General features: G+C 44.2%; 1 protein-coding gene across 5 annotated transcripts in view; it reads left to right on the plus strand.

Moving 5' to 3' along the window:
- Positions 1-21,305, plus strand: part of NUP93 (nucleoporin 93) — a 118,855-nt gene extending 97,550 nt beyond the window's left edge. For 2 of the 5 annotated variants that reach the window (XM_063655170.1, XM_063655173.1), the window contains 16 exons: positions 79-218; positions 5,367-5,499; positions 6,917-7,074; positions 8,229-8,394; positions 8,683-8,776; positions 9,609-9,800; positions 10,517-10,643; positions 10,759-10,831; positions 11,123-11,167; positions 13,005-13,121; positions 14,139-14,257; positions 15,477-15,594; positions 16,037-16,120; positions 18,260-18,388; positions 19,139-19,256; positions 21,039-21,305. In XM_063655170.1, the coding sequence (XP_063511240.1) occupies positions 79-218; positions 5,367-5,499; positions 6,917-7,074; positions 8,229-8,394; positions 8,683-8,776; positions 9,609-9,800; positions 10,517-10,643; positions 10,759-10,831; positions 11,123-11,167; positions 13,005-13,121; positions 14,139-14,257; positions 15,477-15,594; positions 16,037-16,120; positions 18,260-18,388; positions 19,139-19,256; positions 21,039-21,214 (1,989 nt within the window). In that variant the 3' untranslated portion in view covers positions 21,215-21,305. The remainder of the gene's footprint in view (positions 1-78; positions 219-5,366; positions 5,500-6,916; positions 7,075-8,228; positions 8,395-8,682; positions 8,777-9,608; positions 9,801-10,516; positions 10,644-10,758; positions 10,832-11,122; positions 11,168-13,004; positions 13,122-14,138; positions 14,258-15,476; positions 15,595-16,036; positions 16,121-18,259; positions 18,389-19,138; positions 19,257-21,038) is intronic. The other 3 variants (XM_054453032.2, XM_063655171.1, XM_054453033.2) reach the window with 3 other exon arrangements.
- Positions 21,306-21,799: the final 494 nt, after the last annotated feature.

The raw sequence follows: 21,799 nt of genomic DNA on the forward strand, positions 1-21,799 counted from the left end.
GAGGTCAGAGTGCCACAAAGAACTAGATAATTTCTCTGGCCCTGCAGCATTGTCATATGCAGTTTCGTTTATGTGCAGAGCATTTCTGACATGTGGACCATGGTAAAACAAATGACAGATGTGTTGTTGACACCAGCAACTGATGCCCTGAAGAACCGCAGCAGCGTGGAAGTGCGCATGGAGTTTGTCAGGCAGGCCTTGGCGTACCTTGAGCAGAGGTAAGGCAGCAGTAGCACAGTGGGGCTGGCTTTCACATCCCTTGCAGTCAGCTGTTTCTCAGATCTTAAGTTGTCCTCAGGCTAAGTGTGCTGTAGGTATACTTTAAGATTTATTATGTTAAATTGAACAAGGCTCAGAGTTGTAATCCTGTTTCACTTCCCTACCAGGACTGTTTCTGCAGTGGTATAAAAATCACACATTAAAAAATCATGGTAAGTGAGCACTGTTCGAATTCCCTTTTTCTTTCTCCACACTCTCTCTTAATACGTAAGGCCGTAGTGCCTTAGGTCATAATCGTTTTCTAATGTGGTTCAGCCATTACTCCTTAGGCTCTTTTCTCTCCACATTTTAATTTTACTCCCAGGCATGTTACGACCTTCAAACCCTAGGAAAACTCCTTTCCCTTTATTTTTGTTCTGACTCTACTTGGTTAATTCCCATAAGTCAGGGTCATTCCGAGCTGATAATGCCTGTGATTTATGCCTGGGTTTCTTTGCCACCTCCTCACCAATCAGAGCTGGTTATTGAGGGGTTTGTGGCAGTGCCTTTGTGCCCAAAGTATTGTTCCCTTCGTTAGTAGGACCCATGCCATCATCCCTCCCTGTGGACACTCCTTCCAACTCTGAATTGGCCAGCAGGGGTTGTCATGAGTGTGCAATAGAATCTTTATTTTAGAGACAGGGTGCTGGGCCCCTCCCTGCTGGCCTGAGAAGAGAAAGCCAAGTTGAATACACTTGCTAAATTGCAGGCCTTTGCCACTCAGCCTCTGCACCTGCCAGCAGCCTTGCAGTGAGATCGCCTTTTGTCAATAAAACAATACTTCATTAGGAAGTCAGAAGATTTCCTTGTATGTTACTGAGGTAATTCAAACTTGGTACAGCAGAGAATAGGTTTTTATACCAAATAGTATATTAATTAGATGAGAGCTACTGAAATGAACACCATCAGACACATTACACTCACTAGCTTCCACTCCCTGGTTAAGAAAAATCTGGAGCTCAAAATGGATTTTTATTCTCCTAGTATAGGAATAAAGGGTTTATAAAATAATTCATCCAAGTGTTGGCTGAATTTTTGTGTTTAAGTTTTGGGTTTATCAATCTTCAGCCATAAAGAACCTACATACATAGTAGCATTTATTTGTTACCAGTCGGCAAAATGAGTCAGAATTTCTTAGACTATATAAAAACTTCCAGGAATTTTTTTTTTTTTTTTGTAAGATGGTCTGGCTCTGTCACCCATGCTGGAGTGCAGTGGCATAATCTGGGCTCGCTGCAACTTCTGCCTCCCAGGCTCAAGCAGTCCTCCCACCTCAGCCTCCCGAGGTGTGTGCTACCATGCCCAGCTATTTTTTTTTTTTGAGATGGAGTTTCCTTCTTGTTGCCCAGGCTGTAGTGTAATGGTGTGATCTCGGCTCTGTGCAACCTCCGCCTCCCGGGTTCAGGCGATTCTCCTGCCTCAGCCTCCTGAATAGCATGGTAGCCCGCCACCATGCCTGACTAATTTTTGTATTTTTAATAGAGATGGGGTTTCACCATGTTGGCCGGGCTGGTCTTGAACTCCTGACCTCAGATGATCCACTGGGCTCGGCTTCCCAAAGTGTTGGGATTACAGGCGTAAGCCACCGTGCCTGGCCTAGGATTTTTTTTAATTTTTATTTTTTTTCAATGAGTGTAAGTGTATGACTGCTCGGGACTACTTTTTTCTTGATCACCCTGATCCTTAACATTAGTGCTTGAGTTCACCAATGGTACTGGGCTGCTTTCCTTGGTTTTAAATTGCTGGTAAGCCAGTCCATTTCTTTTAGTCTTTTCGTTTAGTTTTAAAAATTATCTTGTTCCATTAATTTCTTTAACGGTGCTTCTTGGAGCTATTTGGGAATTTCCTGTTCATAATTGTAATCTTAAGTTTATTTTTCACTGTAGTGGCATCACTCTCTCATGGCATCTTTTGTGAGCGTTCATTGTCACCTTTCATAAAGGGGGTATTTTAGAATAATTACACTGAGTTTTAAAATATTTTTCTCTGCTGCTGATTCACCGACAGTATGCATATAATAATAGTTCAAGTGATGTAATGCACCAGATGGCAAAGTAGACCAGTCCCAAATAATTTTTCAATTACAAGGCTGAAATGTTGTGAAAATATAGGATTGGTCTGTCTCTTCTCTGCCACATTCCAAGATTTGAGGCATGATATATATTTCTTAGCCCTCAAGGAATTTAAACTTCTTCAGCTTAGGCCCTTGTCAGCACATGGACTGTCTTAATTCCAATTGGAAGAGACCATAGTGGGCATCTGTTTGTCCTGGCTGCTATAGAACTCCTCAATTTCTTATCCAACCTCTGCTTATAAATACTTCCAGGCCAGGTGCAGTGGCTCACGCCTGTAATCCCAGCATTTTGGGAGGCCAAGGAGGGTGGATCACCTGAGGCCAGGAGTTCAAGACCAGCCTGGCCAACATCGTGAAACCCCAATTATACTAAAAATACAAAAATTAGCTGGGTGTGGTGGTGTGCACCTGGCACAAGTCCCAGCTACTTGGGAGACTGAGGCAGGAGAATCACTTGAACCTGGGAAGCAGAGGTTGCAGTGAGCTGAGATCGTGCCACTGCACTCCATGCACTCCAGTCTGGGCAACAAAGCAAGACTCTATCTTAAAAAAAAAAAAAAAGCAACTTCCAATGATGGGGAACTCATTAACATTTGTTAAATTTTGTTTTTCATTATAAAAATGTTACATCCTTATTATAGAAACTTTGGAAGATGCTAAAAATAAGACGTGAAAAAAGAGGGGAGGACCTGTATACCATCTAGAGGCTCCTATTACCTTGTTATATTTCTTTTTTCCCCCCTGTTCTTGACGTGTATTTTTTTTCATAACTGCATAAAATTTCATTGAGTCGGCTGGGCACAGTGGCTAAAATTTCATTGAGTCGGCCGGGCACAGTGGCTCACGACTGTAATCCCCCCACTTTGAGAGGCCGAGGCGGGCGGATCACGAGGTCAAGAGATTGAGACCATCCTGGCCAACATGGTGAAACCCCTTCTCTACTAAAAATACAAAAATTAGCCAGGCATGATGGCGCGCACCTGTAGTCCCAGCTACTCGGGAGGCTGAGTCAGGAGAATCGCTTGAACCCGAGGGCAGAGGTTGCAGTGAGCCGAGATGGCGCCACTGTACTCCAGCCTGGGGATGGAACGAGACTCCGTCTCAAAAAAAAAAAAAAAAATTTTTTTTGTTGAGTCTGTTTCCTGCTATTAAGATTTAGGTTGTTTCACTCTCTCTGTTGTTTTACTTCACCTGGTGTTGAACACCTGACTTTTTGAGGTAGTCTCTTGTTTTTGACAAGAACACATTATATTTAGAAAGTTATTACATTAACCACATATTTGGGTATCTGTGAATTGGACTATTTAATCTTGGTATGGAAACACTTAAAACCACTACAGAGGATTTTAAGCAGCATGCTAGCAAATAAATGAAGAGGGAATGGTAGAAAAATCATCATTTTGCGACCACCAGTGTAATAACTGGTGCAGCAAGGACCATCAATGGAAAGTAAAACCGTTGAGTAAAAGATTGTTGGTGAATAGAATACTTGCATGACTTCCATGTATTGCCCCACAGACTACTTATTAAGTACAAAGAGAATAATAAATTGTAATGGAGAAATCTGGTGGACATCTTTCAAGCAAGTGAATCATATCTAGTGTTACCAATAAAGAAGCAAACCTACTACCTACTTCATTGTGGGATTAAGTGGGAAGTGCCAGCATTAGCTATGTAGGGCTACTGGCAAAAAAGTTGAACCTGAATCAAATAATGATCCAGCTTACAAGATATTCTACCAGACAGCTGGACTGGACTCTATAAATAAAAGGTCAGTATCCAGCTGAGCATGGTGGCGTGTACCTCTAGCACCAGCTATTCAGGAGATTGAGGTGGGAAGATTGCTTGAGCCCAGGAGTTCGAGGCTGTAGAGTGCTTTAAAGGCACTTGTGGGCCAGCCGTGGTGGCTCACGCCTGTAATCCCAGCACTTTGGGAAGCCAAGGCAGGAGGATTACTTGAGGTCAAGAGTTCGAGACCAGCCTGGCCAAAATGGTGAAATCCCGTCTCTACTAAAAATACGAAAATTAGCTGGGTGTGGTGGCCCACGCCTGTAATCCCAGCTGCTTGGGAGGCTGAGACAAGAGAAATGCTTGAAAACCCAGGAGGCAGAGGTTGCAGTGAGCCAAGATCACGCCACTGCACTTCAGCCTGGGCGACTAGAGTGAGAATCCATCTCAAAAAAAATAAGGGCACTTGTTAATAGACACTGCATCCCAGCCTGGGAACCACAGCAAGACTCTGCCTTTAAAAAAAAAAAAAAAAAAAAAAAAAAAAGATCATTGTCATGAAAGACAAAAATAGTGGTAGAATTAATGGAATTATCTTAGATTAAGGGAAAGTGGCTTGACAATTATATTTTCTTGATGAGATTCTGGCTTGAAAAACTGTAAAGGACACTATTAAGAAATGTGGGTTATATTTTTGATAATAATAAATTAATGTTAAGTTTCTTGGTATCATAATGATATTGAGGTTAGCCAGGAGAAGGTCCTAGTTCTTCAGAGCCATATGATATTTACAGATAAAGTAGCCCCTGATTTTTATAACATATTTTCAAGTGGTTTGAGGGGAGAAAAATGTTATGTGTGTGTGGAGAGAGAAAACATAAAGAAATGTTAAAAATTGGTAAATCTAGGTAAAAGGTTATGTGCATTCATTGAACTATTTTAATTTTTTGTAGGTTTGAAAGTTTTCAAAATAAAAAGTTTAACAAGAACCCACCAGAGCATTAGGCTGTGAGCTGGAGCAATTATTATTCTGTATATCCACCCTTAATGTATTTGAAATCCACAGTTGTGTTCCTCCAGGGATTCTTTTGAGTTTCCGCAGTGATGAGAAATCTACTGTGATCCACAGCCCACTGAGTAATAATGTAGTTTGCTTCATTAAGCATATACTGTTTCCTCTTCTGCATTGAGCTTGAAGTCTAGGCCCTGCCCTTCCAAGCTACAGTGTAATGTCATGGATATGGGCATAGAGATGTGTAATAAATGTTTTCAATCTTCCCTGTTTTTTCTTTTAAAATTTTTCCAGTTATAAGAATTACACCCTTGTGACTGTCTTTGGAAATTTGCATCAGGCCCAGCTGGGCGGGGTGCCCGGGACTTACCAGTTGGTTCGAAGTTTCCTGAACATTAAACTTCCAGCTCCCTTGCCTGGACTACAGGTACTGACAACTTTCTCTGTGTGATCAGTTACACTCCCAGAGCAGTTGCCCTCAGATGGGCATTTTCAGTAAAAATGAGGATATCTGTGGAGACTACTGTATGGAGATGAGACCAGAGACGGCTGAGGACAGAAGGTGAAGACCTCTTAGGAGGCTGATAGTACAGAAGTCCAGGTAATGGTGGCAGTTGCTCAGCCCAGGGTGGAGAAGAGTGCATGGAGAAGATGTCATTGGGTTCTGGACATGTTTTGAAAGCTGAGCCAATAGGACTTGCTGAAGAACATGGATTTGAGTGTGAGAGGCAGAGTCAGGGATGACTTCTGAGATTTTTGGCTAAAACAGCTGGAAGAATGGAGTTGAATGTAGTTTTTAGGATGTGGTCTCTTCTCAGCTCATGGTCCAGTTGGGGAGATTATCATACAGTAATGCAAAGCCCTAAACTGGAGCCTTATGCAAAGGGTGGCAGGATACAGAGGAGATTAGCTGCATAAAGAAGGTGAGATTTGCACTTTCTCTTAAAGAATAGGAGTTCACCAACCTGAAGTTTTGGAAAAGAGTATTCCAGGAGGAGGTAACACATGCACAGATGCGTGGAGGCAGGAGAGAGTATCTGGAGGACTGGGTGCACAGTAGGGCTTGGCAAGCTTGGGGCCCACTAGTGAAGGCCTTAAGTGCCAGGCCCAACACTTTGGACTTAAACAGCTCAAAGGGGTTTAAGTGGGCAAGTTCAGATCTGGGTTTTAGAAAGAGTCCTGTTGAGGGAAGGGTGGAAGTGCCAAGAAAGAAGGCCTGAAGTCTACTTCTGGAGGAGGTGAAGAAAAGCAAAGACAGAAGCGTAAGTGCAGGCCGCTGTGCAGACAAATGGCAAAACCAGACTTGGGATAAATAAGCTGTAGTATTCAGAGAGTGGGAACGGAGTTGTCTCTCAGATCCCCAGTGCCCAGCAGTACCTGACACCAAGATACTGAGTAAAATGTTTATGACGTTTTATAAACTTGAGTACTGTAAGGATAGTCTCTTACTGGTCAGTGACATCTTTAGCCTTTGCTTTGTGGGATTGTAGGAGTGCATGTGTGTATATTATCACACAAGAACATCACCCAGTTACTATGGGCCCCTGGGATTCCATGGAAAAACCATTGGTTGGCTTTGGATCAAGTTGGGTACATAGTGCTTCAGAGGAAAAGCTCTGGAGCCATATTGCCACTTAACAGCTTACTTGGACAGATGACTTAACCCCTCCATGCCTCAGTTTCCTTGTTTGTAAAACAGGAAAAGGCTGTTAATGGTTCTCACTGCAGGGAGCTGTTCTGAAGATTAAGTGACATAAAGGAGAGGGGCTTAGCTCGGTTTTAGCACATATGAAAGCAGTCAGCTTTTCCTTGTTTATTTTGAGCACTTACTGTTCCTCTTTTAGGATGGAGAGGTGGAAGGCCATCCTGTGTGGGCACTAATTTACTACTGCATGCGCTGTGGAGACCTGCTTGCCGCTTCACAGGTAGTTAATCGAGCCCAGCACCAGCTGGGAGAGTTTAAAACCTGGTTCCAGGAGTACATGAACAGCAAGGACAGAAGGTATGGTGAATGAGGTGGCACGCCCAGGGGCAGCCATGCAGAATCAAAGGGGCAACCTTCACTGTTATTATTCTCTTTTCCCTGGATGGGCCCAAAACAAGTTTCTGCTTGCGGGGGAAAGGAAGTTTTGAAAGCAAATAGAACTCTCTTGGGAATAAGGAGTGAAAACATTGAAAGAATGCCCCATTCTGACACTGATGTCTAGGCATGCATGCATCTGTGTTTGGGAATTTTTCTGTTCCTACAAGGAAGGGCCGGGTTCAGGGGCATGATTTGACTTACTCTGTAAATCTAAGGCACATCAAGGATGCTTTATAAAATGGGACTTTTTAAAAGTTACACTTGTTAACACAGTGCTTTTTTGGTCAACCAGTGTGAAAATATGTTGTCAGGTACTTCGTAGCTTAAAGGCTAGAATTAGAAGTTAGTAAAATTGAAATATAATCATTGAATTGATTCATTAAGTCTTTAAGTTCTCTTGCATTAAGGAACTGCTAAGTATTAATTGTCCTTGGATTTTGCTAATGTAATTGGACTTAAGTTCATACTCAAACTGAGGTTATATATATGTACATGTATGTAGAAGAAATGATGGCGGTTACTGTAGTTGTACTTGTGAAAAACTAGGATACTTTTCTTGGCAGCATTAATAATGTCGTGTCGAGAGATTGCCTCAAACCACAAGCCCCTGTCTTGCTCATGTTAGAATTTAAAGTAGGGTTAATGTCTTAAGGTTCCCTCAGAAGGAGATTTGAGTGCAAGTTGTTTATTTAGGAGGTGATCTCACATGAATAAGGGAGTGTGGAGGCCAGAGAGGGGCTAAGACAGTTAAGGGAAGGATTCACTCCTGTCCATCACTGCTTGAGTGCTGCTGGAGTGTGGAATGGAGTTCTAATTCCCTGGCATTTCTCACCTGCCCATGAAGGCCTCGGCAAATAGAAAACCAGCAGGCCAATAGATGCAGGTGCTGGTAGTTGCAAGTCAGGTTAAAGCAATGGTACCAAGGGGAGGGGATGGGGCAGAGACAGCGTCTCTTACCCCGGATGAAGGACGGCTTCCCTGCTGTTATGTGTTTGGGACCTGGGACGCTTTCAGATGCCCTTGAGGATCTTTATTGAGTATGTATCTATCTGTCTGTTCCCTTATGTCTGTAGATTGTCCCCAGCTACGGAAAACAAGCTCCGGCTGCATTACCGTAGGGCCCTCAGGAACAATACAGATCCCTACAAGCGGGCCGTGTACTGTATCATTGGCAGATGTGACGTCACCGACAACCAGAGTGAAGTGGCGGACAAAACTGAGGATTACCTGTGGCTGAAGGTACGCACTGTTTCCCCTGCCCACGCAGGGCTTTACCCCTTTTTCTGTGCTCATGTCCCCACAAAGATTTTACCTGCTTAATGTATGATGCCAGTACAGTGATCAGGACCAGTAGGTTCCTCGTCTCCTGTCCCCATTTTTTGTTGTGTAATTCCCAGCTCATAACCATAGCCTTAAACACAGCTTCCAGCTGACATCATTGAGCATGGCTGCTGAACAGCTACAACTCTGTGCATGTGGCTCAGGGTGTAGTTTGTACCAATGCGTGTGTTTCTCTTGGGGATTTAGTTGAACCAAGTGTGTTTTGACGACGATGGCACCAGCTCCCCACAAGACAGGCTCACTCTCTCACAGTTCCAGAAACAGTTGCTGGAAGACTATGGTAAGATTCTGGACATAACCACCTTTCCCTTCTCTTGTCCACTTAAGGTGACTACTTCAGTTTTCCTCTGGGAAAATTTTTCATCTCTGAACTTTTGTCTTTCTTCCAAAACTCCTATAGATTGTCAAGGCAAAACACAACAAAACTACCATTCCAAATTCAAATAAAGGGTATGTGGCCTTAAGAAATGCATAAAACTTACATGGTCATACGCAATAATCTATTTTCTCTAATTCTTTGAACTGTTCTAGTAGACATATGCTCAGGGAGAGACAAAGAAGACTTAGCTGTTGCTTCCTAGTAGATCTTTACCAGTCACTAGATCTGAGCACAAAGGAGAGAGAGAGAAACAGCCTTTCTTCTTTTTTTCCCATATTTTTTAAAAACTGAGAAGAAAAGAAGATTCCAAATAGTGGTTACCAGTTGTTGCATTCAGATTTCTGTGACTGTGAGTAAACTGAAACTCCTTTGAAATCTTCATTTCTCTCCTTGAGTGACTTAACAGGGTAATGGAGATGAACACTCTGTGTGGTCCATTTTAAGGTCCTTAGCTCTGTTTCTCTCCTACCTAATGCAAGCAGTTGGAGTTTTACAGCACAGTCACAGTTTCCAGTAATGTTATGAGGTCTAGAGAAGGTGGAGGAGCCAGGTCACATTTCACATGGCAGTTTACTGTATTCAGGGCCCCCTTGATCAATTCAGACTCAATCTGGTGCTTTCTTCCTGTCCAGCAAGTCCTGTGGGCTCACAGGGCTGCTGCCTGGGGGTTGGGCCACCAGTGAGCACCTTCTTTCTGAGTTGGTTTTATCTCCTCTCCTCTCCTCTCTCCCAGGCGAGTCCCACTTTACGGTGAACCAGCAACCCTTCCTTTACTTCCAAGTCCTGTTCCTGACAGCGCAGTTTGAAGCAGCAATTGCCTTTCTTTTCCGCATGGAGCGGCTGCGCTGCCATGCTGTCCATGTAGCACTGGTGCTGTTTGAGCTGAAGCTGCTTTTAAAGTCCTCTGGACAGAGTGCTCAGCTCCGTGAGTATTTGGGATTGGGTTGACAGTAATGTAACCACAGCACGTCCCCCTTTGGGCGACAGTGGCCACAAAACCACAACCAATAAGGATTTGAGCAAAGGGTACCAGTCATTTTAGAGCATGTGGACAGTTGAGCTTTTTAGATGATTAGTGTTAAGGGTTCCTGCTTTCCCCCCCCAGCATTAGTATTCCCTTGGAAGTTAAGTATATAAAGTGCTGTTCGAAGTGCTAGCTTTGTGGCCAGTCTGATTGCCTGGAAAATGGCGAAGAAGCAGCCCCTAGAGTTATGGGTCTGATTCCCATTAGGGCTGGCTTTAATGACATTGGAAACCCCAGCCAGGCATGTGCATACCTGCCTGGGATGAGAGAGTCAGGGGAGAGAGAGAAAGTAAATGTGGATGAATGGCTGCGGGTTCCTTATTGGTGCAGCAAAGTCATCCCAGAGCACATGCCATAATCGTCAGTTGGATTATCTTTTCATTCAAAGACCAGCATATTAGTAATTTATGGCAAAGTGCTGTTTTCTCCACTCTGGGCCTGGGGACGAATTGAGGATAGAATGGTAAAAGGGACTGGCCAAAGCTTATATTGGCAAACATTGACTGGGCTGCAGGAGTAGATGCTGCTGGGTCTGTGGATTAAGCTTCCATAGTTTCTGGGTTGCATGGGTCAAAGGGGCAGTGTGGTTGTGACCCATTCTGACCCCCACAACGCAGTCAGCCACGAGCCTGGTGACCCTCCTTGCATGCGGCGGCTGAACTTTGTGCGGCTCCTCATGCTGTACACCCGGAAGTTTGAGTCCACGGACCCAAGGGAGGCCCTCCAGTACTTCTATTTCCTCAGGTAACGTTTGCTTTTGACCATTTACTTCAGCTAGTTTCAATTTCTGCCATTCTGAGAATGACTATTAGAGACCTCATGTCCAGACTGGAAACTGAGTTGTTTTTTTCCCTTACAGGGATGAGAAAGATAGTCAAGGAGAAAACATGTTTCTGCGCTGTGTGAGTGAGCTTGTGATTGAAAGCCGAGAGGTGAGTGGGTTTCCTTTTCTCTCCTCCCCATGTTTTTCAGTGTGCATGTCCCATGCTCATTCCGAACTGCGTGTTTACTTCAATATGGTTGTGGTGGATAAGGCCTAGGGAGTTTTTGGAGTTTCTTTGGTTTCTAACAATGAAAATATTTATTTCAGTCACACTGATTTTTAGTTTGCGCAAGACTTATCCCATTCATCCCATTTGATTCCCCTCCTTTTTCTCTGAAGACTTATGGAGTGTGTTTATATCTTTGTCCAATAATTTGAGTAAACTTTTTTCCTTCCGCAGTTCGATATGATTCTTGGGAAACTAGAGAATGATGGAAGTAGAAAGGTGAGTTAAATGCATCGTTAGAGAAATGTTCGTTAGCCATTGGGGATTTATAAATATAGAAAGAATACACTTAGATTTTAAGATTCAAGGTACTAAAGATGCAAATCTGAAGAGCGTTGCTTAATTTAAAAAATGGAATGAAAATTATGGGCCCAAATGATGACCTTGGTTTTACACACACTTATATCTTCTTAAAATATGTTAATTTGTGATTACATAGCTTTTTTATTATGTTCAGAATATTCATTTGTTCATGCCTCTGTCATTTTTTGAGCTGAGAATGCTATTATACATTTCTGCCATTCTTGGCTCAGAAAACATGCAAGGAAAAGAAATTGATTACTGCACCCATTCTCCCAAGATGGGAAAGTTAGACATGCACTTGACCTCCTTCAAAATGCAGTTTCCAAGGGCTTTGAACTCCACAGTGACCTTGGAAATACTCCTGGAAGCTTGAGGGATTTCAGGACTCACTATGCCCATTGGTTGCCATGACAGGAGGGTCAGAGGTCCTGTTGTCAGAGACCAGTCCTGACCCTGAATCTCCCTGTGACCTTTGGAAAGTCACTTGCCCCTCAGGGACTGACTTTTCTCATTTGTAAAAATGAGTGATTTGGACCCAGCAATCTGTAGATGAGCTCACACTGCTCACACCATCTACTTCAGAAGAAAGGCAAGTGACAGTGCTGATGACAGTGGCCTTGCTTATTGGGCGATGACAATCACCAGGCATTGTGCTGAGCGCTTTGCATAGTTTCTTCTTTAACAGGCTGCACTGGGGCCATTGGGCTCCCAGTGTGTGTGAGTTGACAGAGCTACAAACATAGATAAGACCTTATCCTGTGCTGCCTCCCGAGTGGCAGGGCAAGTCACCTTGACCCGGTCCAGCCACCTCGACCTGGTCTAGCCGTGAGAGTCCAGTGCTAGTGGAGAAGCAGAATGGCCAGGAAGAGATGTTATACACTTGCCTTCATTCTCCCAGGGTGCCTTAGGCCTCTTTCATGCTCTCCTGATCATTTAGTTGCTGTTGAGTGGTGATGGTGATTTTTTTTAAGAAATGTCCTGTTACCAGCTGGGCGCTGTGGCTCACGCCTGTAATCCCAGCACTTTGGGAGGCCAAGGCGGGCAGATAGATCACGAGGTCAGGAGATTGAGACCATCCTGGCTAACACGGTGAAACCTTGTCTCTATTAAAAATACAAAAAAATTAGCCGGGCGTGGTGGCAGGCACCTGTAGTCCCAGCTACTTGGGAGGCCGAGGCAGGAGAATGGCGTGAACCTGGGAGGCGGAGCTTGCAGTGAGCCGAGATCGCGCCACTGCACTCCAGCCTGGGAGACAGAGCAAGACTCCGTCTCAAAAAAAAAGAAAAAAAAAAAAAAGAAATGTCCTGTTACCACTTGCTGTGTGTTTTTTCAGCACTGAGTTCCTTTTGCCATCTGTCTTAGAAAGCAAATCCAAAATCTTTCAGATATTTTCTCTAAGCCTCCTGATTTTTCTCTCTAGTTCCTACTCATCAGCAAATTTAAAATCATTGATTTCACTGACTCTCTGGGTCATTTTGGAAAATTAGAAAGCACAGATGTCTTATTGCTGACTCCTCTGTGCTTCTAGTAAGTCTGCCCTTTCATGTGTAGTTTCCTTGGTCTCTTTTATAGTTTTAATAGGACTTTATATCCCCAAGAAAGCCAGAGTTTGGCTGATGAAATATATGCGTTGCCCAGGGCAAGCAATTTCACTTGAAGTATTTTTTGGATCCTAATTGCTTCTCTGTGTTTAAAATAATAGCTCTGTGCACCCGTCTCTCTCTTCCTCCCCCTCCATAATTTGTCTTGTCAGCCTGGAGTCATAGATAAGTTTACTAGTGACACAAAGCCTATTATCAACAAAGTTGCTTCCGTGGCAGAAAATAAAGGACTGTTTGAAGAGGCAGCTAAGCTGTATGACCTTGCCAAGGTAAAGTGTGCCCGCTTTCTTCTTCTGCACTTCACAGGTCTGCCGGTCTTTTGGCATTAAATGTGCAGCCACTTGGACAGTGTCATTGTTGTAGCACCCTCCCTGCAGAGGCGTTTGCTCTAGTGCTTAGACAGTTAATGGTCCAGTCAGGACAGAATTCCCATTTTACAGCATTATTTCTGCCCATAAGATTTTTCTGACCAAACAACATATTGAAAGGATGTCCTGCAGGCATTGAACTGTTGTCTCACTTGGCAGCAGAATTAGCATCCATCACATTTCGATGGTGAAGCCACTGTTGAAAATGACATTATGCTGACCCTGGCAGCCACAGACACACTGGGGAACAGTGGTGTTAGAAAATAAGACCACATCAGTGTGCAGGAAGGAGTGAAAGAAAATAAGACCACAGCTGGGCGTTTTGAGAGGACTAGAATACGTGTTTCTACCGAAGAACAAATGATGACTAAGAACATATGATAACTGCTAAGGATTCTATGACCTAAACAAGATTACATTCTCTCCTTTATCAACTGAGAAAAGTAGACAAAAAACCAGCTATAGGCCACGTGCAGGGGCTCACGCCTATAATCCCAGCACTTTGGGAGGCCAAGTCGGGCGCATCACTTGAGGCCAGGAGTTCGAGACTAGCCTGGCCAACATGGCAACACCCTGTCTCTACTAAAAATATAAAAATTACTCAGGCATGGTGGTGCATGCCTGTAATCCCAGCTACTCAGGAGGCTGAGGCACGAGAATTGCTTGAACCTGGGAGGCGGTAAAAAATGTTTTGATTGAGGTATAATTAAGATGTAGAAAAACGTGCAACAATTATATGTATAGCTTGACGAATTGTCGATAGGTGTGTATCTTTGTAACCACCATCCAGATCCAGATACCAAACATTTCCATCCATCACCCCAGAAAGTTCTCTTTGGTGGGTAGGGGGCATTATATAGTTGTTCCTTTTATTGATTACTTTATTGATTGCTTCCTTAATTTTAAAAACTTGAGCAGAATGCTGACAAGGTACTGGAGCTGATGAACAAACTGCTGAGCCCTGTCGTCCCCCAGATCAGTGCCCCGCAATCCAACAAGGAGAGGCTGAAGAACATGGCACTCTCCATTGCCGAACGGTAAGCCAGGAGCTGGCTCCATGGGACCCTGAGGGTGCCACTGCCAGTGTCAGGCCACCTATGCCCACCCAAATGCATGTTCAGCTTTACTAGGTAACAGCAGACAGCTTTCCAAAGTGGTTCTACTAACTCACCATGCCGCCAGCACTGTGTGAGTTCCTTTGTCCCCACATCAGAACTAGTACTTGGTACTATCAAACTTAACATTTTTGCCAAAGAAATGGGTATGAAAGGGCATCTCAGTATTTAATCACGCACATGAAGTTTAATTTTCAGCATTATGCTCACCTATATACTGTTGTGTACTTTCATCAGCCCTCTCAAAGGCATTCAAGACCAAAGCTAGTGATGGTTGGATAGGGGAGATTCTTAGAGGTGTCGTGGCCAGTGTTTCAGACTACCTGGATCCCCAGTGAGTTAACTGAATTATCAGACTTCTAACTAGTTTACATCCCAGACTGAGGCTAACAACATTACTTTTTGCGCTCTCTGTAGATATTCCTAGTAAAATGACCCAGAGAAAACTGGGTTTGGGGTGCCTTCCCAGGGTAACACAAAAGAACATTCTTTGGTAAATGAGATATCTCCACCTAGCAAATAATCCCCAGTGATGGCCACTCAGCTTTTTGCCCGTCACGACCTACCACCTTTCATGAAGATTGGATGCTGAGATGATGGTCAAGGCTGGAGAACCACGCTCCATGTGGAGTACCTATAGGTGGATTCATACCAAATCCACTATCAGTGCTTGGCTGTTTCAAAATAAAAACCATTTTATACTCTTTAATTAACTTCACCCAGAGAGCTCAAGAGGTTTTGATACTTTTTATATATTTTTTGTATGTTGAGACAGGGGCTCCCTCTATCACCCAGGCTGGAGTAGAGTGCAGTAGTGCAGTCATAGCTCACTGTAACCTTGAACTCCTGGGCCCAAGCAATCTTCCCACCTCAGCCTCCTGAGTAACTAGGACTACAGGCATGTACCACCACACTCGGCTAATATTTTAATATTTTGTGGAGATGGGGTCTCGCTGTGTGTCCAGGCTGGTCTCTGACTCCTGGCCTTAAGCAATCCTTCCACCCCAGCCTCCCATGTAGCTGAGATTACAGGCATGAGCCACCACACCCCACTGTCTTTTTAAATGCTATTCCACTGTTACGGATTACACAGAAATTCCTGATACACTCTTACTACCCCCACCCCGTTTTTGTCTTTCAGGTATAGGGCTCAAGGAATAAGCGCAAATAAATTTGTGGACTCCACGTTCTATCTTCTTTTGGACTTGATCACCTTTTTTGACGAGTATCATAGTGGTCATATTGATAGAGCTTTTGATGTAAGTTTCAGGAAAGGTGTTTGAAGTGCAGGTTAATGTACACCCTTGAAAATTCAAAACACTTCATGGAATTTACTTAAAACAAAGGAGCTGTTGCCAGTATGTTTGTTAAATGAAGAAGGACAAGTACAATCCTGGGACTTAAAAGGAGTTTCCTGTGTTGCTCTTTTTTTTTTTTTTTTTCCTATTCCTTTCCCCTTTAATCTGAAAACAGATAAGTTTCTCAAAGTAATTTGAAATCTCAGAATTTTAAAAATTGTGTCAGAAAATGAGGATAAGAATTAAGTTAGCTAGTTAGAATCAAAGCCTTTGTGTGTACAAGGGGGAATGGCGTTTTCTACGAAGAAGCCCTTTGGAGTGTGTGAGGTGCTGACTTTACATGTAGAGAGATGAAATGACTGTGATGGTTGTGTTACATGGGGCCGGTGGTTGTTTTAAACAGATAATTGAGCGCTTGAAACTGGTGCCCCTGAATCAGGAAAGTGTGGAAGAGAGAGTGGCTGCCTTCAGAAATTTCAGTGATGAAGTAAGTTCCTTCTTCCTGAGTTATGGAATTCTTTTTTCCCCCACTTCCACCAAAAGCTTTTTCTTTTCCCGTACCTAACAGCTTTAAGAATTCTAGTTACAGTAACTATCCAGACTGAGTTTTCCAGAGTGGTTCCCTTTCAGATACCTTGGCCTGGCTTTTCTGTGAGTGCATACATCCCCATCAGATTATTGTCTGAATTCCTAATTGAGAAAATACAGTCACTTCAGTGATTGACATGTTCTTGGGAGAAACAGGTTTCTGGTTGATCCTGTGAAGTCTCGTTTAATTCTTCTATTATCCGCTTGTGCTAGAGGGTATTTTAGTGCTTAACTCTGATTATCTTTAAGTAGTTTCATTGGGTACATGAAACACAGCATGATTCACTGCCACCCTTGCCCTCCCTGATCTGTTTTGGGGTTTTTTTTTCGGGTTTTTTTTTTTTTTTTTTTTTTTTTTTGAGACGGAGGAGTCTCACTCTGTCGCCCAGGCTGGAGTGTAGTGGCGCAATCTCAGCTCACTGCAAGCTCTACCTCCCAGGTTCACACCATTCTCCTGCCTCAGCCTCCCAAGTAGCTGAGACTACAGGCGCCCGCCAACACGCCCGGCTAATTTTTTGTATTTTTAGTAGAGATGGGGTTTCACCGTGTTAGCCAGGATGGTCTCGATCTCCTGACCTCATGATCCACCTGCCTCGGCCTCCCAGAATGCTGGGATTACAGGCGTGAGCCACCGTGCCCAGCCAATCCATTTTGTCTAAAGAAGCAAATGCAGTGACTGTGGACTAAGCTATCACCCCATAAGCCCCAGAACCACTGTCTGTCTGTAGGATTTCTAGCATATTGCCAGCATCTAGCCTAGGGTGCTCAGCTGGGCTGCATACTGGCATCTCTAGAAAAGTTTCTAAAAACCCTCATGCCTAGACCCCAGAGATTCTGTTTTCCCTGATTGCTGCAGCCCAGACCTCCCCCAGTCATTCCAGTGTGTGGCCCAGGTAAATTCTTCTCTAGAGCTACAAACACTCAACTCAGCTGTCGACACCATAGACGCTAGAACCAGCTGCCTGGCTCTGGGATGTCACTAGTGGTCTTTCAGTTTAAAATTATTCCTCATTGAGCAGATGCCTTTTTTAAAATGTCTCCAGCCAGGTGCGGTGGCTCACGCCTATAATCCCAACATTTTGGGAGGCTGAGGCGGACTGATCACCTGAGGTCAGGAGTTCGAGACCAGCCTGGCCAACATGGTAAAATCCCATCTCTACTAAAAAATACAAAAATTAGCCGGGCGTGGTGACACATGCCTGTAGTCCCATCTATTCCAGAGGCTGAGGCACGAGAATCGCTTGAACCCGGGAAGCAAAGGTTGCAGTGAGCCGAGATTGCGAGATTGCACCACTTCACTCCAGCCTGGGCGATAGAGGGATACTTTGTCTCAAAAAAAAAAAAAAAGTTTCTGTTTTAGAGAAAGAAGTAAGGCCAGTTCTGCACATGAAGAGGGATGTTGACTACTGTGGTACACACAGTTCAGAAGGTCTTGCCCCTCGCTGACCTTCCCTTTATACCTGCTGTGGCCTCTACCCTTAGCCACTTGCTCCTTTGTTATTTCTAGCCTTTCCTTGAATGCATCCTTCATTGCATCAGGGATTAAAGTAGTACACCAGGGCCTGGCCTTGTAGACGCCCCCAAGGACTCTGGTAGGGCCATGCAGATCCAGTGGAAACAGCCTAGTGAGTTTGAGAGAGTGGAGAGTGGTAGGGACTGTGGAGCAGTAGTGTGTGCACCTGTACCTCCTGACATTCAAGTTCAGATTATTTAATGGCAGCCACTCTGCTGGCCAGTCTAAGCCTAATGCTAACCAGATGTCAGCATGCTTCTGGCTCGCTGCCCCTGACTAAGGGAAAAACAGCATAAAGGAGCAGGAACAGTAACCACCTGACCTGAGCAGCATTGCTTGGGTTTTTTTCTCACACTTGACGTTTCAGTACCATCAGCTCCTTTTGGGTGACTGTGTGGCTTTCCACCTGGCAATGGTGAGGAGTGATGCAACCAGGCCTGCCTGGAGCAGCCCACCCTCCCTCCGTCTGTGGTTGGCCCCAAAGGCTTGGTTCTTTTTCTTTACTCTGTTTTTCTGTCTATGTAGATCAGGCACAACCTCTCAGAAGTGCTTCTTGCCACCATGAACATCTTGTTCACACAGTTTAAGAGGCTCAAGGGAACAAGTCCATCCTCGTCATCCAGGCCCCAGCGAGTCATCGAGGACCGCGACTCTGTAAGATCCCAGCATTCGCGAGCAACATTGCTAAGCACCACCTTTCTGGTTTGGAATCCGTTGCACTCTTATAAGACCATGTGACCCAAAACTGCTCTTTCTTCTCAGTACCTTGCAGCTGGATAAATCTCGTGTTAGGAGGCTCCCAGAGGAAATCAAATATTAAAGGGATTGCGGCTCTTCTCAAGCTTAAAAAAATAAAAAGATGTGCTAGGTCTGCAAATCTTACCTTTTAACAAATCAAACAGAATGCTAATTTCTATTTGACTCCATAAGAACTTCCTGCACATTTTAAAAGATAAGTTTATTTTGTTAGTCCTAGCTCATTAGTGAACACTTTTATTAAAACCGTACTTTATTTTTGATCAACACATTAATGTGAACCCTTGTTTCTCCTGTCACCTGTGTTCACAGTGACCCTAGAGAGGTAACTAGGACAGCATCTTATCCCCTCTCACAGCTGAGGAAACTGAGCTGTGCAGTTGGGAAGCAACTGCCCTCAGGTGGCAGGTAGGTGAACGGGCCATGTCTGGAGGCTGGGTCTCTCTGACACCTGTGCCCTTTCTGCTGCCTGTGGGACCTCCAGCAGTGCATGGGTCAAGTGGAGTCCAGGTAGCTAGAACCCTGGGGCTCACAGCATATGTTGTCTGATTACAAAAAAAAAGAGCAAAGGTATTTTTTGACCCAATTAAACCATAAGGGGACAGTCCAATGGTGTTTGCTTTTTTTTTTTTTTTTTTTTTGAGGCAGGGCCTGGCGCTGTCGCCCAGGCTGGAATGCAATGACACGATCTCAGCTCGCTGCAACCTCCACCTCTTGGGCTCAAGCCACCCTCCCACCTCACCCTCCCAAGTAGCTGGGACTACAGGTACGCACCACCACACCCAGCTGAGTTTTGTACTTTATATAGAGATGGAATTTTACCATGTTGCCCAGACTGGTCTCGAACTCCTGAGCTCACGAGATCCCCCAACCTCGGCCTCCCAGAGTGCTAGGATTACAGATGTGAGCCACCGTTCCCGGCCCCACAATGGTGTTTTTTAAAATTACCTTTCCTTTAACCTTTCCACTTAATTTTTGATGAGACTCTCAGGATCTCAGTGTCTAACATCAGACCTGGTTTTGGCAGCCAAGAAGCCTTGATCTGTCTTCTGCCTCCAAGGATGTCTGTGAGCTCTTTCCACGGTGACCCCACAGGCATTGTTGTTGACAAAACTTGGTGCTTAGTGAAAGATGGCGGAAATTTCCACCTTTAGGAATGTGGGTAACATTGCTCAAGAGTGGTCCACTGAAGTGGTGAGCCCGTCCAGGTGCGCACCAGAGCATTTGCTGGTCTTCTCCCTACCCCGGACAGATAGGAGTCTAAATGTCAGATGTGCCAGCGGTGGGCTAATGGTGCCCACCATTTGGCAGGAATCTTTTTTGTTGACAGAAACCCAGTGCAGTGACGTTTGTGAATGTGAGTATTGAGATGGTGGATACTTCTTGGTGCTCTGTGTGCTGCTTACAGTTCAGGGGGGCTTGCCCACTGAGAAGAGCTGGTCCCCTGGCAAGCCATGTCCCACGTCTGAAGATCATTCTCCTGCCTTCCTTTTGCCCACCACTCTCCTTTTTCTTTCTTTTTCTGAAAGGTAGGGAGGGATAGGATTAAGTAAAAGGTTATATATAAAAGCTGCGTGCCCAAGAAGTCCGCAAGCCCACTGATGTCCTTGGTTTCATGGTTTAAAGTGAGATGCTGCCCAGTAAGGGGGTGAATCCTTTTACTTGAACATCCCTAGAGCTCATTTAACAAGAGCCCATGCACTTTTCTTCACTTCTAAAGAAAATACAATGGATATTTGCATCACACAGTCAGATTTCTTTTTATTTGGACATTAATAAGGACATACACTCGCTAGTTTGTTTTACACAACAGGTAAAAAGCATTTCTTTTCTGTTTTCTTCTGGAATGGTCCTTAAGTAAGCCTAGTAGATGACTCTTCAGTTTTTGTTTAAATTCTTGTTACTAGTCCAGAAAGGTGTTGGTGGTAGATTCTCCCTTTCTAGTCCAGATTTGGTTTAAATTTGTAGGGCCACCTTTTTCCCTCCTGAACAATCCAGGAATTCCATAAATACTGTTGCCTGGGGAAAGAAGGGCTAAGCATGTATGTCGGGAAGGGAGAAACAGGAGGAATGAAAGGAAGGAAGAGGAAGCATGCATGGGAGGAAGAAAGCTGGATTGGGACTGCACAGTCACAGCCCTTGCCTCTGGTGTTACAAGGGCTTCATGGGGTCTGGAGACTCAGATCCCTGTTAAAGCAGATGGACAGAAACCAGCCAGAGAGAGGCTCAGAAGATTGGAGCAGGCAGTTCTGAAGCTCAGGGCTTTGTCAAAAGCTAGCCAAATGTGTTGGGGCGAGGCGGCTTGCCTGGTAGACCCATCTGCTTTTTGCTTAATAGATGGGTTTGGATGCCTGTGGAACGGGCCTCAGGGGATGAGCTTTGTTAACTTTGTGTCATGCTGAAGGAATATGACAGAGGAGGGTATGACTGTCATCCACCCACCAGGGATCTGTCCCTGACACCCTGGGGTAGAGGATGGAAGAACATGGAATAGTGCCCTGACTCGAAAGTTAACCGATTTCTTTCCCTTCCTTCCCTTCTCTCTCAGCAACTCCGAAGTCAAGCCCGCACCCTGATTACCTTTGCTGGAATGATACCATACCGAACGTCTGGGGACACCAATGCGAGGCTGGTGCAGATGGAGGTCCTCATGAATTAAGTGCCATACTTTGGGGATGTCTGAGTCGGCACACTGTCAGTACATCAGGCACATGGGCCCACTAGGGTGGGGTTTCTGGTTTTGTTTCTGTTGTGTTTTGTTTTGGTTTCTGTATTATGTATTTTTGTCAACACCAATAAATTTCTTTGATTTGTATTTCTTTTCAACATTCTTTTATTTTCTTTTTTTTTCCTTTGAAATTTTGTTTACATTTTTATTTGTGTAATGGGAAATGCTGTCACTAGCTCTTGGGCCAGGGAATGAGAGGCTATGTAGATATTCATTATTTGGTTAAACTGACCTTAAATAATTAAAAATTTACCCAAAATGAGCCAGGAAACAAAGCCTTTGGGAGTTACTTTTATTTAGATATGATATTCCATATAGCAGAGTCACGATTCATTTTCACATTTTTATTTGAATGTGAAAGTCAACCTCAGCCTTAGAAGATGTAAGATTTGTGTGTGAAATATCAAGCACTCCATGTTCTCCTCTTCTCGAGTGTGACTTAAGTCCAGATGGTCCAAGACCATCCTCCAAATCATCAGCTCTGATTGCAGGATTCATCAGTTTGCTGTTCTGTTGCAATCCCAGTGGAGATAAAAGCATAGACCTAGAAAAAGCCTTAAGAAAGAAGATTGCAAGTGCTC

Source organism: Pongo pygmaeus, chromosome 18 (assembly GCF_028885625.2).
Source record: "Pongo pygmaeus isolate AG05252 chromosome 18, NHGRI_mPonPyg2-v2.0_pri, whole genome shotgun sequence".
In the NCBI taxonomy this organism is placed as follows: Eukaryota; Metazoa; Chordata; class Mammalia; order Primates; family Hominidae; genus Pongo; species Pongo pygmaeus.